The sequence below is a fragment of the Marmota monax genome, unplaced genomic scaffold (genome assembly GCF_021218885.2).
Source record: "Marmota monax isolate L192 unplaced genomic scaffold, Marmota_monax_Labrador192_F-V1.1 WCK01_AAM20220418_F8-fsc00017, whole genome shotgun sequence".
NCBI lineage: Eukaryota > Metazoa > Chordata > Mammalia > Rodentia > Sciuridae > Marmota > Marmota monax.
The window spans coordinates 3,760,229-3,778,063 of NW_026695241.1; the positions used below are offsets into that span (position 1 = coordinate 3,760,229).

At 35.6% G+C, this 17,835-nt stretch overlaps 1 protein-coding gene across 12 annotated transcripts in view; it reads right to left on the reverse strand.

The window, feature by feature from the left end:
• Positions 1-17,835, reverse strand: part of Unc79 (unc-79 homolog, NALCN channel complex subunit) — a 267,146-nt gene that overhangs the window by 155,202 nt on the left and 94,109 nt on the right. For all 12 annotated transcript variants that reach the window (XM_058577735.1, XM_058577733.1, XM_058577730.1 and 9 more), the window contains 3 exons: positions 15,050-15,138; positions 14,248-14,288; positions 11,236-11,264 (listed from right to left, as the gene is read on the reverse strand). In XM_058577735.1, the coding sequence (XP_058433718.1) occupies positions 11,236-11,264; positions 14,248-14,288; positions 15,050-15,138 (159 nt within the window). The remainder of the gene's footprint in view (positions 1-11,235; positions 11,265-14,247; positions 14,289-15,049; positions 15,139-17,835) is intronic.

Here is a 17,835-nt window from a genome sequence, read left to right on the forward strand (position 1 = left end):
TTACTCTCTTTATCATAGTGCAACATCAATTCTAAATAGTATCAGCAACAAAATATTTCTTCCAAAAATAATTTTTATTTTTTATTAGAGTTATAGTTATACATAATAATTGGCTTCATTTTGACAAAAGCATATATACGTGGAATTTGATTTACCCCATTTCAGTCCCATTCTCCCACCCCCTTTGTTCTCTCCTCTCTTCCCTACCCATATTCTCCTTCCTCTATTCTAGGATCCTCTTTTCCCTCATTTATTTATTTAATTTTGATTTATGCTCTCTACATACACATAAAAGTGGAATTCACTGTGGCATATCAATTTATGAACGTGGTCATATATACTGGCTCTCCTCCCTCCCTCCTTCTTCCACTTCACTGATCTTCCCTATATCTTTAAGATAGTCAATCCACCTTTTCCTCCCTAATTTTGCCCTAGTCTGCATATGAGAGGAAACATTCAACCCTTGATTTTCTGAGTCTGGTCTTATTTCACTTAGCATGATGTTCTCCATTTCTATCCATTTACTGGCAAATGCTATAATTTCTTTCTTCTTTATGGCTAAGTAAAACTCCATTGTATATGAATACCACATTTTCTTTATCCATGCATCTAGCATCTGGGCTGGTTCCATAATTTGGCTATTGTGAATTAAGCTGCTGTAAATACTGAAGTAGCTATATTACTATCATATGCTGAGTGCAGGTCTTTGGGATCAATACTAAATAGTGGAATAGCTGGGTCATATGATGGTTCCATTCCTAGTTTTTTTGGGAATCTCCATACTGCTTTCCAGAGCAGTTGTACTCATTGCAGTCCCCACAACGATGCATGAACATATCTTTCCCCCCCACATTCTCCTCAGCATTTGTATTCTTGATAACTGCCATTCTAACTGGAGTGAGATATAATCTTGATGTGTTTTGATTTGCATTTCCCTGATTGCCAGAGATGCTGAACACCTTTTTGTATATTTGTTGGCCATTTATGTTTCTTCTTTGGAGAAAGGTCGAAGTTTAGTTTTTTGGTCCACTTATTAATTGAGTTATTTGGTTTTTTGGGGGGGAGTGTCGGGATTAAACTCAGGGATACTCAACTACTGAGCCACATCCCCAACCCTATTTTGTATTTTATTTAAAGACAGGGTCTCACTAAGTCCTTAGTGCCTCACCATTGCTGAAGCTGGCTTTGAATTTGTGATCCTCCTGTTTCAGCCTCCTGAGCTGCTGGGATTACAGGTGTGAGTTCACCATGCCCGGCTGTGTTATTTGGGTTTTTGTTTCTTTCTTTGTTTTGCTATTATACTTTTTTAGTTATTTATATATTCTGGATATTAATCAGAGGAATAGCTGACCAAGCTTTTCTCCAATTCTATAGGCTCTATCTTAACTTAATTAATCATTTCCTTTACTGTGCAGAAACTTTTTAATTTGATGGCACCCCACTTCTTAATTATTGGCTTTATTTCTTGAACTTCAGGGTCTTCTTAAAGAAGGGAAGTTAGTGTCTGCACCAATATGATGGAGTGTTGACCCTATGTTTTCTTCTAGCAGTTGCAAAGTTTCTGGTCTAATTACAAAATCTTTGATCCACTTTGATTAGACTTTTGTGCAGGGTGAGATACAGGGATGTAGTTTCATTCTTCTACATATAGATATGCAGTTTTCCCAAAACCATTTGTTTAAAAGGCTATCTTTTCTTCAACATATATTTTTGTCATCTTTGTCAAATATCAGATGACTGTTAGGTATGTGGGTTTATCTCTGTCTCCTATTCTAGTCCATTGGCCTTCGTGTCTATTTTAATGCTGATGTCATGATGTTTTTGTTACTAAAGCTCTGCAGTACAATTAGAGATCAGGCATTGTGATGCCTCCTGCATTGCTCTTTTTTGCTTAGGATCACTTTGACTATTCTGTCTCTCGTATTCTTTAAAATGAATTTTAGGGCTGTTTTTTCTAGTTCTGTGAGGAATGTCACTGGCATTTTTATGGGGATTACACTGAATATGTATGTTGCTTTTGGTAGTATGATCATTTTGACAATATTAATTCTTCCTCTCCAAGAACATGGGAGGTCTTTCCATCTTCCAAGGTGGTCTTCAATTTCTTCCTTCAGTGTTCTTCAATTTTCATTGTAGAGATCTTTTACTTCCTTGATTAGATTAATTCCCAAGGTTTTGTTGGTTTTTTGTTTTTTGTTATTGGGAATGGGACAGTTTTCCTAACTTCTTTCTCAACATAATCAATACTGAAATATAGGAAAGGAACTGATTTATGAATGCTGACCTTGTATCCTACTTTGCCAAATTCATTTTTCAGCTCTAGAAGTCTTCTAGTAGAGATTTTTGGGTCTTCTAGATGTAGAATAATATCATTGGCAAACAGAAAATTTGATGACCTCTTTTCCTATTTATATACCTTTAATTTCCTTATCTTGCCTGATTGCTCTGGCTGGAGTTTCAAAAACTACATTGAATAGAAGTGGTGCAAGTGGATATCCTTGTCTTGTTCCTGATTTTAGAAGAAATGTTTGTAGTTTATATTCAGTCAGTATGACATTGGCTTTGGGTTTATCATATATACCCTTTATAATGTTGAGGTAAGTTTCTTCTATTCCTAGTTTCTCCAGCATTTACAACATGAATGAGGGCTGGGTTTCTTCAAAGCCTGTTCTGCATCGATTGAGATGATTATATAATTCTTGTCCTTAATTCTATTTATGAAGTGAATCGATTTTATTGATTTGCTTATGTTGAACCAACCTAGGATGAAACCCAATTGATCGTGGTATGTTATCTTTTTCATGTATTTTTTAATGTAGTTTGCTAATATTATATTACAGAGTTTTGCATCTATATTCATAATCGCTATTGATCTTTGGTCTTATTTCCTTCATGTATCTTTTTCTGGTTTTGTATCAGGGTTATAGTGGCTTCGTAGAATGTACTTGGAAGTGCTCCTTCCTTTTCTATTTCCTGGAAAATTCTGAGAAAGATTGGTGCTAGTTCTTCTTTAAAGGTCTGGTAAAACTCAGCTGACAATCCATCTGGTCCTAGAATTTTTTTTGTTGGAAGGTTTTTAATTGCCGTTTCAATTTCATTATTTTATATCAGTCTGCTTAGGTTTTCTATATCTTCCTAGTTCAATCTGGACAAGTCATATGTGTCTAGAAACTTGTCAATATCTTCTGGATTTTTCAGTTTATTGGAGTATAAATTTTCAAAATAGTTCCTAGTGATCTTCTGGATTTCAGCAGTGTGTGTGATAATATCTCCTTTCATCTCTTATTTTGTTTATTTGAGTCTTCTCTTTCTTTTGGTTAGTTTGGCTAAGAGTTTATCAGTCTTACTTATCTTTTCAAAGAATTTGTTGCACTGATCCTGTGTATTGTTTCTTTATTCTCAATTTCACTAATTTTGGCCCAGATATTACTTGTTTCCTGTCTCTACTGATTTGGAATTAGTTTATTCTTCCTTCTCTAAAGCATGGAGGTAAAGCATAAGCTTATTTATTCTCAAATAAATCTATTTGAGATCTATTTTTTTAATGCAAGCACTCAGTGCTATAAATTTTGCTCTTAGAACTACTGTCCTGGAGATTTTTATATGTTTTATCTCTGTTCTCATTTGTTTCAAAGAATTTCTTGATTTCTTCTCTCATTTCTTCTATGATTCATTATTTGATATTCATGTGTTTGTGTGGTTTCTATTATTTTTTTCTTGCTATTGATTTCTAGTTTTATTCCATTATAATCTGATAGGATGCAAGGGATATGTCAATTTTTTTATATTTACTAAGATTTACATTATGACCTTGAATGTGGTCTATTTTGGAAAAGATCCATGAGCTGCTGATAAGAAAGTAAATCCAGCTTTCTTGGGATGAGATATTTGGTAGATATGTGTTAGATGCATTTGATTTACAGTATTATTTAGGCCAAAGATATCTTTATTGATTTTATATTTTGGATGATCTGTCTATTGGTGACAAGGGTATTGAAATCAATCAGTATTATTCAGTTCTATCTGAGATTTAATGTCAAGAAGTATTGTGTTCATGTGTGTGTGTGTGTGCGTGCACGTGCATGCACATGCACACGTGTGTGTGTGTGTGTGTGTGTGTCTAATTAGGAACACTGAAAATTTGGGATATATTTATTATCATTATATCTTCTTGCTGCATTATTCCAATTACCAATATACAGTGGCCTTCTCTGTTTCTTCTGATTAATTTTTGCTCAAAATCTACTTTGTCAAATGAGAATAACTACTCCTGCTTCCTTGCATGGAATATTTTTTTCTCATCATTTTATTTTCAGTCTGTGGGTGTCTTTGCTCATGACATGAGTCCCCTGAAAACAGAATATAGTTGGATTTGTTTTTTAATCCATTCTGCTAATATATTTCTTTTAATTGGAAAGTTGAGACCATTTACATTCAGTGTTACCACAAATATGTGTTTGTTGTTTTATGCCATTTCGGTTTATTTGCTGTATTTAATTCCATCTTTATTTTCATTTAGCTTGTTGCTCTTCTATTGATCTTCATCTATTTGAGAATTTTGGGGTTTGTTTTGGGTCCCTTTATGTGCAGTATATCTTCAAGTATTCTTTGTAGTGCTGATTTAGTGATCATGGATCTTTTAGTTTATCCTTGTCACGGAAAGTTTTTATTTTGAAAGGTAGCTTTGTTGGATATAGAAGTCATGGCTGGAAATTGTTTGCTTTTAGAGCTTGAAATGTCTCATTCCAGGTCCTCTTGATTTTAGGATCTCAGTTGAGAAGTCAGAAGTGAGACTTATTGGTTTGCCGCTAAATATGACCTGGTACTTTTCTCTTGCAACTTTTAATATTCTTTCCTTATTTTACATGTTAGGCATTCTAATTATGATGTGTCTTAGAGAAGTTGTTTTGACCTTTTCTGTTTGGTGTCCTGTATGCTTCCTATAAGTGGATGTCTATCTCATTTCTAATATGGGGAAATTTTTCTGTTACTATCTAACTGAAAATATTCTCAACGCATCCAGCCTGTATCTCCATGTTCTCTTCTATCCCAATGACTCTCAGGTTTGTTGCCTGAGTTCTTATATATTCTGATCATGGTCCTTTTTCTTTTTCCTTTATTACATACTGAGTATTCAAGTTCATATATCCCATCTTCAAGGCCTTAAGTTCTATCTTCAAGGTGTGAAGTTCTGTTTTCTATGCAATCTAATCTGTTGGTGATGCTTTCAAGTGAATCTTGATTCCTTGTGTCTTCTAGGAGTTCTGATAGGTTTCATTTCTTTTTTTTTAACCACTTTATATTAGCTTCTCAATCATCATCTGAAAAGAAAACATTCTAGAGTAACATCATTAAAAACAGCTCTAATAAAGTACATTCACTACTATGTATTATAAAGCAGGTACAAGAGGTTTTACATTCACAGAGTATGATACAGTACTGTCCTACATCTATAATACCTGAGGATACAATTAAAAAGGCAATTATTTGAGACTTCATTCCACTTTTCTAGCAGAGAGCCCAAAGGATGGTATGACACAGCTCTGTAAAGAAATGTACTTCCTTAGGATTTCCTTTTGATAGGTTTCTTTTCATTATCTCTATTTATTGAAATGGCCTTTTATCTCCTGTATTTGATCTCTTAGTTCATTCCTTAAATCTTCTCTTAGTTTAATGAACATTTTAATAATCAGTGGAATTTCATCCATAACTGTGGGATTCTTTGTTGGGGGATAATGAATTTGGGGGGAGATTATTTGCCTATTTCCTCATGTTTTCAAAAATCTTGGATTTGGGACTAGGGCTGCAGCTCAGTGGCAGAGCACCTGCCTCACACGTGTGAGACACTTGGTTCAATTCTCAGCACCACATAAAAATAAATAAATAAATAAAATTTTTAAGAAAATACTGGATTTGTGTATTGATTGAAATGAGTGCCCCCTTCTCTTTTATGCATGTGTCCTTTTGTGTGTAGTCATCTTTTTTGTTCTGGGACGTCTCTCCGTTTTTGATGTATGAGTAGATGTCCAGGAGTGGGACCTGAGGTCCCCCTCTAGTTGTTCCTCCTTGATTTGGGGTTTTTGTCTCCTCTATTCTATGTGTTAAAGTATTTTTGAGGCTTAGATGGGGCTAAATCATGTGTAAGAAGAGATTTGCTGTTACTTGGCTAAGTTGGGAGTATTGCCGAGCACCATGGTCTCTACTCTGTGAACCTGAAGTGTCCCAATCACTTTCTAGCACCTCTGAAAAGAAAGGGGGTGGAGACATGAATATCACTAATGTTAGCAACAGATGTACAGCCTTACAATAAATTTCCAGTGTCTACTTTGACATCTATAGCCCTTATTGCCAGCTGTATAGGAATGATGGTGCACTCAATTATATGCATTCATTTCCATAGTAAACTGAAGAGATTTCCCCTTAGATACAGATTGACCTGGGTGCAGTTTTCAAATATTCACTCCAGTCACTCCGTTTTACTGCTTTGAATTTTAGACACAAATAAACACAAACAGTTCCCAACTCTAGAGTGGCTCAATCTAATTTTTTTTTTAATTTGGTGAGAAAGTATACCCACATAACCAATCTCTGTTTCACTTTCAGTACAGTATTCAATATATTATATGAGATATTTAATACTTTATTATAAAATAGACCTTGTGTTAGGTGGCTTTGCCACCAATTGTAGGCTAATATAAATATTCTGAGCGCATTTAAGGTGGTCTAGGCTAAGCTATGATATTTGACAAGCTAAATGTATTAAATGCTTTTTCATATTATGATGGTTTTTCAGGATATAACCCCATGCAAGCCAAGAAATATATGCAGTTCCAACTGGTCTCATAATGACAGAACTGAAATAAATCAAGGTCTTTAACTTTCAATCATGATACTAACATTATTTATTTCAAACCTACTATTTAAAGGTAGGAATATGTCATACCAAAAAGTTAGAGGCAAAAAGTGTGCCCAAAGCAAGTTCAAACAACTCTGAACTATTATGAACTTAATGGAAGCTATCCAAATTAACTTTCCTATACAATATAACATTTATTAAAGGGTGAATAATAAAATGTGCTAATTTAAATCTTATTACTAAAAATAAATTTGTCATGCAAAGAGAAGTGTTAAAAAATTATCTAATATTACCAAAAGTTCTCTATAGGTTTAATGCAATGCCAATCAAAATCCCAAAGGCATTTCTTGTAGAAATAGAGAAAGAAATCATGAAATTCATATGGAAAAATAAACGACCCAGAATAGCAAAAACAATGCTAAGCAGGAAGTGTGAATCAGGCGGTATAGCGATACCAGACTTCAAACTATACTACAGAGCAATAGTAACAAAAACAGCATGGTACTGGTACCAAAACAGGCGGGTGGACCAATGGTACAGAATAGAGAACACAGAAACCAATCCACAAAACTACAACTACCTTATATTTGATAAAGGGGCTAAAAGCATGCAATGGAGGAAGGATAGCATCTTCAACAAATGGTGCTGGGAAAACTGGAAATCCATATGCAACAAAATGAAACTGAATCCCTTTCTCTCGCCATGCACAAAAGTTAATTCAAAATGGATCAAGGAGCTTGATATCAAATCAGAGACACGCCGTCTGATAGAAGAAAAAGTTGGCTACGATCTACATACTGTGGGGTCGGGCTCCAAATTCCTCAATAGGACACCCATAGCACAAAAGTTAATAACTAGAATCAACAAATGGGACTTACTCAAACTAAAAAGTTTTTTCTCAGCAAAAGAAACAAGAAGAGAGGTAAATAGAGAGCCTACATCCTGGGAACAAATCTTTACTCCTCACACTTCAGATAGAGCCCTAATATCCAGAGTATACAAAGAACTCAAAAAATTAGACAATAAGAGAACAAACAACCCAATCAACAAATGGGCCAAGGACCTGAACAGACACTTCTCAGAGGAGGACATACAATCAATCAACAAGTACATGAAAAAATGCTCACCATCTCTAGCAGTCAGAGAAATGCAAATCAAAACCACCCTAAGATACCATCTCACTCCAGTTAGATTGGCAGCCATTATGAAGTCAAACAACAACAAGTGCTGGCGAGGATGTGGGGAAAAGGGTACACTTGTACATTGCTGGTGGGACTGCAAATTGGTGCAGCCAATTTGGAAAGCAGTATGGAGATTTCTTGGAAAGCTGGGAATGGAGCCACCATTTGACCCAGCTATTCCCCTTCTCGGTCTATTCCCTAAAGACCTAAAAAGAGCATGCTACAGGGACACTGCTACATCGATGTTCATAGCAGCACAATTCACAATAGCAAGACTGTGGAACCAACCTAGATGCCCTTCAATAGATGAATGGATAAAAAAAATGTGGCATTTATACACAATGGAGTATTACTCTGCATTAAAAAATGACAAAATCATAGAATTTACAGGGAAATGGATGGCATTAGAGCAGATTATGCTAAGTGAAGGTAGCCAATCCCTAAAAAACAAATGCCAAATGTCTTCTTTGATATAAGGAGAGTAACTAAGAACAGAGTAGGGTCGAAGAGCATGAGAAGAAGATTAACATTAAATAGGGATGAGAGGTGGGAGGGAAAGGGAGAGAGAAGGGAAATTGCATGGAAATGGAAGGAGACCCTCAGAGTTATACAAAAGTACATACAAGAGGAAGTGAGGGGAAAGGGAAAAATAATACAAGGGGGACAAATGAATGTCAGTAGAGGGGGCAGAGAGAGAAGAGGCGAGGGGAGGGGAGGGGAGGGGAGGGGGGATAGTAGAGGATAGGAAAGGCAGCAGAACACAACAGACACTAGTATGGCAATATGTAAATCAATGGATGTGTAACTGATGTGATTCTGCAATCTGTATTTGGGGTAAAAATGGGAGCTCATAACCCATTTGAATCAAAGTGTGAAATATGATATATCAAGAATTATGTAATGTTTTGAACAGCCAACAATAAAAAATTTAAAAAAAAATTATCTAATTTGGGTTTCAAATATGTTAGGTATGACACCAGAAGACATACTGATTTGGAAAATAAAACGTGATCTGGGGAGGTAACTCAGTAGCAGAACATTTCTGAAGCATGCACAGGGATTCAGCATCACAAAACAAGAAAAATACAACCTTCATATCACAGTCTTTCAAACTTATAAAAAAAATCTCAAAAAAAGGCCTCAGGATCAAGATCAAATCAAGAGTGTGCTCTGTTAATAGAAGATTCTTTGTTAAGACTTCAGAAAGCTATAAGGTGTGCACAGTTGAACCTTGTGGCTAGAAAAGGGATTATAATAATTTTAGGTACAGTATGAAATGCTCAATGATAGAAAAAAAACTTTCTAAAAAATAATTATAGATGTAGCTTTGGGGACCCAAAAACCCAATTAGATTCATTGAAAATCCCAAAGTTTTTAGGAGTCATATTAGCAAAAACACCACCAGCTAAAACTAAAGCATACAAACACAATCCAAAATGAAAAAAAAAAAAAAAATGGCATGTGGAACCCCAACTTCTACACAGGAAGCCAGTTGAGTTACTTGCTGCAGCACAGGCCATTTCTAATTATAAAGGAAAGATGTCTTAGAGAGTGGGGACAAGACCTCAGGAGCAGGGATGGGTTAGGGAACTACTCTCAGGAAGTAAAACAAGACCCTAATAAAGACCCATCTGCCATCCCTGGAAGACAGTGAGCAGCTGCTGACATGTTCATGGCTGGAGCTGCTATACACCAGGGACTGCCAACTGTATCCTCTTCCTCTTTCTGAACAGAGGTTTATTGCTGTAATCCTATACTTATCTCACCATTGTGTCTTGGATGTGCAGGGAGCAGATAATCTTCCTTTGTAGTTCATGGGTCTCTGAATAAAGAGAATTTGTACCCAAGGAATTTCATAGTTGATCATATCATATCATGAGGTATTGAACTTTAAGCTTAAAGCCATAAATGGATAAGATTTGTGGTGGGGGAAGGGGGGGCATTGTAAAGTGGTGAGTATATTTTACATACGGAAAAAATTTAGTTATAGCTAAATAGTAGATTAAGGTGGATTAAATATTACCAATCCTTTTATAACCATTAGGATCCTATTTCCCCATTCCTTGAATCTGGGCTGACCTCAGGACTTTCTTTGACCAATGAAAAGCAACAGAACTGACATAGACTTCTAAGTCTCTGAGGCCTTGCAACCACCTCTCCCTCTCTCAGAACATTGCTGCTTTGTAAACAAGTCCAGCCCAGCCCCATGAAGGATGAGACATCTCCTAGAAAGGAGGAGGCCCATATTCCTCATCATCCCAACCATCCAGGCAACCAATTAAGACCCCATACATGACAATGGGAGTAAGACCATCTGGAACCAGCCAATTGTCAACCCACACACCAACTTACGCAACTATATCAGTGAGCCTAAGAGTTTATAAAGAAGAACTACCTAGTTGAGCATAGGCCAATTTGTCCAAATTGGTTGTTGTTATTAGCCACTACATGTTAGTATAGTTTGTTATGCAATAATAAATAACCAAGACAGCCTTCCAAAGATACCTGCTCATAATCAACCTCCAAAAATGTTTAAATGAGTCGTACAAGGTCCACAAAGGTAAGAGAGAACAGAGCTGGAGAGAACCCAAGCATCTCAACTAACTCATCAAAGCTCTTTGTATGACTATAATAATCTTCTCATAACTTTTAAACCACTAAAACAAGAAGAGAAAATAGAAATGGCTTAGATAAACTATGAAAAGTGGCTAAGGGAAATTTTAGAAGAGTCTTTAGCTAGGGTCATTGTTCAATTTCTATATAAATGAATATTTTCCATATATACTTGATCAGGATATGTTTTTACACATATATACTAGGCTATTCATACTACATCTCAAAATAATAAAGATTGTTAGTATATAAGATACATTCTTTACTAAAGTTAAGTTCTATGAATTGCACTGTCATTCAAACGTTTTTATAATTAGACTATCTCAGAATTATATATATGCTTTTATTTCAAATTACTTAACAAAAACATTGTATGTAAGATGGGTAAGCAAAAGCAGTGATGGAAATAGAGACCATTTTAATATCATAATATTGCATGCTAAATTATTTCCTTTTTCTCTTCACAAATACAATGACATGAACAAAGTAGGAAACCATGGTGCAGAAATGAGGCAGATGTCAATGCACGAATTGACATACAAACACAGAAAACCATGCCCCACCACACAGATGGCTGGCTCTTACCTTTTTCTGACATATGGCAGATATTTCAGCTGTAAGGGGAAGGTACACAAAATATCAACAAAGAAAGAAAGCCCATTTTAAATAAGGGCAGCCGTGAAGGATAATTTTTAAAAAACAATCATAATTCACACAACCTTGAAACAGCTAAACAGCTTTGGACTTGTCTCATAAGTTGTCATCTACTTTTCCTGGCCTCTATTTTCCTCCTAAAGTATAAAATATCTCTTTCTTACCTGATAGTGATATCAGGATTTATGTTTAATAAAGTTAGAAACACCTGCATGAAGCAAATACGTCCCCTAGTCTCACAACTAACCCAATTTTCTCAGTTATGACTTAGAACTATCAGATCACATTAAAGTCAAACAACTTTAATCCTAACCTCCTCATTTTATAGAGGACAAAATAAGGGCCACTATGGTTGGATGTATTCTTCAAGATCTTATAGCATATCAATGATAGAGACATATGTATAGGTACAGTTTCTACATCCCCTATTCGCTGGTTTATCCAATACAATATGATACTGGTTTGATATGATATATTTAGATCGCTATCATGCCATGCTCTGCTATATCTAAAGTGTAGAAAAAGCCTACTACCTTGGTCTACTTACACTTGAACTATCAATTTATACCAGACTTAACTCATGTAAAACCAGCTGTATGGTTATACAAGATAAACCAATTCTCAAAAACCAAAGGGTAGAACAGTTGGAGTAAGGCCATCAAACTACTGTCTACTTATAGAAATAACTTCAACAAATTCATAAAAAATCTTTTTAGTGGGCATACCAATTAGTTCCATGGAAATTGATGCTTAAGAAAAATACTTGAAAATAATTTTTCCAAAAATCTATTAGCATTTTTCTTGAAATAATAAGGACTTAAAAAAATGGATTAATGCCTTGTTATAGGATGGTATATGTTACGATTTATTTAAAGATTAAAAGTAAATGTCCCCCAAACTGTCTGCAAATTATGAATTAGTAGATGCCAAGTCAATGAAATTTATAACTCAGTCTTAAAGCTGCTTTTGTATAACTAATGGTAATTTAACAGTTTGATATCCTTAAATAATCTGAGGTTAGTGTCTTATCTCTAGATAAATAATAAAAAGTTATGATTTGGGGCTGGGGATGTGGCTTAAGCGGTATCGCGCTCGCCTGGCATGCGCGGGGTGCTGGGTTCGATCTTAGCACCACATAAAAATAAAATAAAGATGTTGTGTCCACCGAAAACTGAAAAATAAATATTAAAAAAGTTCTCTCTCTCTCTGTCTCTCTAAAAAAAAAAAAAAAAGTTATGATCAATTCTTCCAAAGATGAATGTCATCTACAAATGATGACCAAAATTCAGCAACATATCTTATATTTAAAATGTATTTTAGAAGCTAGGCACAGTGGCACATGTCTATAGTCCCAGCTACTTGGGGGCTGAGGCAAGGGAATCACTTGAGCACAGGAGTTTAGGACCAGCCTGGGCAACATACAACATTGAGAGGCCTAATCTCTTAGAAAATAAATAAATAAATAAATAAAGTGTTATTAGTACTAGACTATCAGCTTTACCTCAGAGCACTGGAAGCTCACTAATAAAGTAGCCCAGTTTAAGGGGGAAAAATTACCTTTACCCATAATACAAGCCCAAGCCTTCTACAGGCCCAAGCCTTTACATAACCTTATATAACTTTTCACAATGTCCTTTTGAAGGAAATAAAGACTGACATTATCGCTCTATTTTACAGAGATCAAGTAAGACTACAAAGAAGTAGTGTAATTATCATTGAGAAAATGCCTTAAGGTTGTTGTTTAAATGGTCACAGAATTTATTAACAGAAGGTTTTAACTTTTTTTTAAATGAGCCTTTCATATAAATCCTTTTACTATCTACATACTAAATCAGATATCAATTTCTTCCTGTGTCATTGATCTATACTCACTATGCCCCCAGCTTTTCCCACCCTTTGTCTTTCCTCTGCTTTGCTAAGTACTTTTACCTTGTCATTGTAGCCACCAATGAGGTGGCAAGAATACCTGCTTCTCCCACATGCAGAGGAATGCTCTCAGTAGGATCAATCAACTTTTTTGTTTTCAAGAGAGAGGGAATTTTTTTAATATTTATTTTTTAGTTTTCGGTGGACACAACATCTTTATTTTATTTTTATGTGGTGCTGAGGATCGAACCCAGCGACCGACCCGCGCATGCCAGGCGAGCACGCTACTGCTTGAGCCACATCCCCAGCCCGGATCAATCAACTTTTGAAACACAACTTTCAGAATTGAAACAAACATCAAAAAGTGTTGCAGGCCGGGTATGGTGGTGCACGCTTGTAATCTGAGCAGCTCGGGAAATTGAGGCAGGAGGATCACAAGTTAAAAGCCAGCCTCAGCAACTTAGCAAGGCCCTAAGCAACTCAGTAAGACCCTGTCTCTAAATAAAATATAAAAAAGGGCTGGAGATGTGGCTCAGTGGTTAAGTGCCCCTAGGTTTAATCCCTGGTATCAAAAAAAAAGTGTGGCAAATCTTGTCTTTCCACTGAAATGGGTTAGATGTACTTTATCCCCATTTTAGTGATAGGGAACCTGAGTCTCAGAGCAATTAAAGGCCATTCCCCCAAAATATAGTGTCAAGAAAAAGGCCCATTATTAAATTCTCTTCCCACTGGTGTTTTTTTTATTCTTTCTGACCTGGCACAGCAAAATATCATCAAAAAACCTGTTATATACACAGAAAATCCCTTACGACACAATTCAACAGGGCTTTAGTCCTACAGAAGCCTAACTGCAACATCTAACCTTAATTCTGATAGAGTTGATACTTTGCCCCTCATTATTAAATGTTTGGATATATAATACCAAGACAATGATAAAATGAATATCCCAATGAATATTCATGGGATATTATTCTTTGGTTACTGTCTTTGTAAAATAAAATAGCACAAAGGGAGATGAATCAACCATGTCATTAGTTGTGATTACTCATTATTCACACTTTCTGAAGTAAACCATACCTTGTGGCAGAAGAACATCAATCAACCACTCGCTGTGGTCCCTATAAAGAAAAATAAAATTCATTTTTGAGCTTCATTGAAATGCTCCCCTTCCACATGAATGTTTATAAGCTGCACACTATTGATGAAAGGCTTCTAATAGAAAGGATAATTAAGAGCACTATCATAATAAATTTTTAAAACTCTAATGCATTCCAGCTAAATTATAAATTATAGGCATTTCATCATATTCAGTTATCTTTAAATGATACTTTCCAGATGCTAATTATGCCAACCAAAATACTGCATGATCTGCACAAAACTGAGTGTGACTGCAAAAATAACAAGCAAAGAGAAGCCACTTGAATTACAGTATGTCATATTTGGAAACCACAGTCTCCTTTTACATCTATTTTTCTCTGAGGCCTTTTTAAAAGGCTACTTCAAAATTAGAGCTGCTTTATTAAGTGGAATTGCTTTCTCGTGTCACATGGAGAAAAACATTGCAAACAAAGCCCTAATCTTCTAAATGACACTTTGCTACATGTTAAATGTCAAATGAACCTTTAAAAAACACGGCAAGGGGCTGGGGCTGGAGTTCAGTGGCAGAGCCCTTGCCTAGCATGCATGAGGCACTTGGTTCCATCCTCAGCACCACATTAAATTAAACAAATAAAATAAAGGCATTCTGTCCATCTATAGCTACAAAAATAAAAATTAGAAAAACAAAAAGCATGGCAAGGCTACTGGGAAAGCTGTGTAATATAAGCAATTTAGGTCCAAATAATTTTTCTTATTTTCCCATTGAGAGTCCTATACCTACCCTGCAATCCTCTCACTGCATTCTTCACAGAGATACAATGGGGGTGGTTTATCCCCCAAAGCAACTGACAGGGAAGGGTCTATACACATCTGAAATACAAGAAAAGACAGATGAACTCTCCTGCTCCCGTATGATGAGTGCTTCACAGTGAGTGACACATTCCCACAGGCAAAGTGGAGTAGATATTAGTCAAACCCATTTGACCTGTGACTGCTCATACCACACTCACTGAGTGCACACTGAGACATTAATCGTGGCTGTGGTGGGTTTTCATTTCTCCTGTTATTTGCAATTAAAGAACAAACAGTGTCAAGAAACCCACACACATTCCACAAAGATAAAAAATCATCTATTCAATGGCTGCTTAAAATAAAAACAGTAATCTCCATTTTAAAAAAGGAAAATATATGATTATTTAGATCTTAAAATCACAAATGATATGAACCTGCTGGCAGTAAAGAACTTAGCTTCTTAAGACCCATTCAGAAAAAAATAGCATAAATCTAGCATTGAGTAGTTCACTCTTCTTACTCTGGAATCCTAGCTCTGTTACAGTCATCTAACATTTCATTTTCACGTTTTTAATTTTTTCTACACATGACCTACAATTTTTCACCCCCAATGCTTTGTTGTTTATGGCTGGGGTTTCACTAACCCAAGCACTGATGAAGTGTTCACTTCACAGTTGAGTGTCAGGATATTTCAAATACCTGGATGTTTTGGATCAAGGGAACACATTCAGATGATTAGCTGCATTCTGTACTTGGCTTCAATTTAAATCACAATGATTTCTCAAAGTCATTTCAAATTCTGTTCCCGGCTTTCAAGAAATAATCAACCCATGCTATAGCAAATGACACAATGAATGTCTAGTATACAAATTCTTCTAAAATTTCACTCTCTTCTTTAGTTGTTTTCATTGATTTGAAAGGGGAAAATGACCCAAATTTACAACCCAAAACAGACTGCAATTCAATTAAAACCCTGATGAGTTTCAGTGGTTGGGAAATAATAGTTAGAATTGCTAAATTTAAATCAACACACCATCAAAATTGTCAATTATGTCTTACCAGATTCTAAAGGCCTGGTTGTGTAAGTTTCATGCTTCCTTATATGCAATAATGAATAACTGCTTTTTGTTAAATCAGAGATTAGCACAATTTCTCTATGAATGACCAAAAAGTAAATATTTTAGGTTTTGTGGGCCATACAGTCTCTGTTACAACTACTCAACTCCACAGGTATAGCATGAAAGTGGCCTTAGATGAAACAAAAGCAAATGAGAATAGCTGTGTTCCAATAAAACTTTACTTACTAAAACAACCATCCAGCCAGATTTGGCTATGGATCATAGATGGCCCCAACCCCTGTCTTAAAATAATTATCTGAGATTCAGAGTACTTCATAAAGAGGACTTCAAACAGAACCAAGTAAAACCAAAAGCAGAGAGTGATATCATAAACCATAAGTTCCAGTATATTTTTAACATTAACCTTATTTATTGAAGCTGTTAACTTTTACTTAAAAAATTACTTTTTTGCACCCTATTTTAACAAAAATAGATAATGCTTTCCTATTTGGAAAACCATGAGAGCCTGGTGGCATTATGGAAATTCAACCTTTTGGAAAGGATTAATCCATTTTTCCTGAGCCTTTCCCATGCACCTCATCTATACTTTGTCTTGAGCATTATTACCTTACTCTCATTTCTAACAAGTCATTGATACCTCTGCCAGGTGTTCCACTCAAAAGGAAAAACTCCCTAGGATGTTAGCACTAGAGTCACTAGAGATTAGCTGGTTGACCACTTACCTGTTAAGTGACTTAATTAACATGACCCACCAGATTTCTGGGCAATAAAGTCAATTCTGTTCTATTCTAAACAGAGCAGTTGACACCTTTCCTAATGAGTTCATATCTGGATGTTGCATTAAAAAATGACTGTTTCTGTTTATGAATAAAATATTTGCCCATTACAGAGGCTCAGGAAATGAAGAAAAAGAAGGAAATTCAAATAACTCATTAACTCTCCATCCTGATCCATTGCCTGTAACATTCCAATGAGTTCAACTGGGTTTTTTTTTTACTGTGAATATGTATAGATGTGATATTTAAACTAAACTAGCATATTATGCAATATCATAACTTTGATTTTCACTTAATGTAATTTTGTAAGTATCTGGATGTTGGATACTTTTGATCTGAATGTCTCATGGTAATGATGCATGCTTGCAAGCACTCACACTGGAAATACAGAACAATACCAGGGTCTAAGTGCAAAAATGGCCCCAGTACAGGAAGCATTCACAAGAATGTTACCTTTCTGGAAAGTGCAGGGTTAAAATAGAAAAGAGAGTTCTTTAGGAAAACTAGAGATTGGCACATGAGATTTTGGTGATGAAAATGTCTTGGAACTAAATAAAATTAGGAGTTGTGTGAATATACCAAATATCACTGAATTGTTCAGTTCAAAATTGTTAATTTTATGGTATGTGAATTTTACCTCAATTTCTTAAATGACAGAAAGTAGACCTATCCTAGAGGACTGGCTTTGAGGAGAAAATTTAAGCCCAACCTAGAGGAATGGACTAGGCTGCTTGCCTAAAAGAGGAGAAAATCTAATTCCTGATTTATTTCTGTGATTAGAAGGCTGGAAAGCATTAGTAACAGATGTCAGAGCACTCCTGAGGATGCGGTCTGACATAAACTCTAGGAGAAAATAACTAGAGAAACCTGTAACAGGCAGACGGAAGGAAGGATATAGAAATAAAAGTAAGAAGGAACCA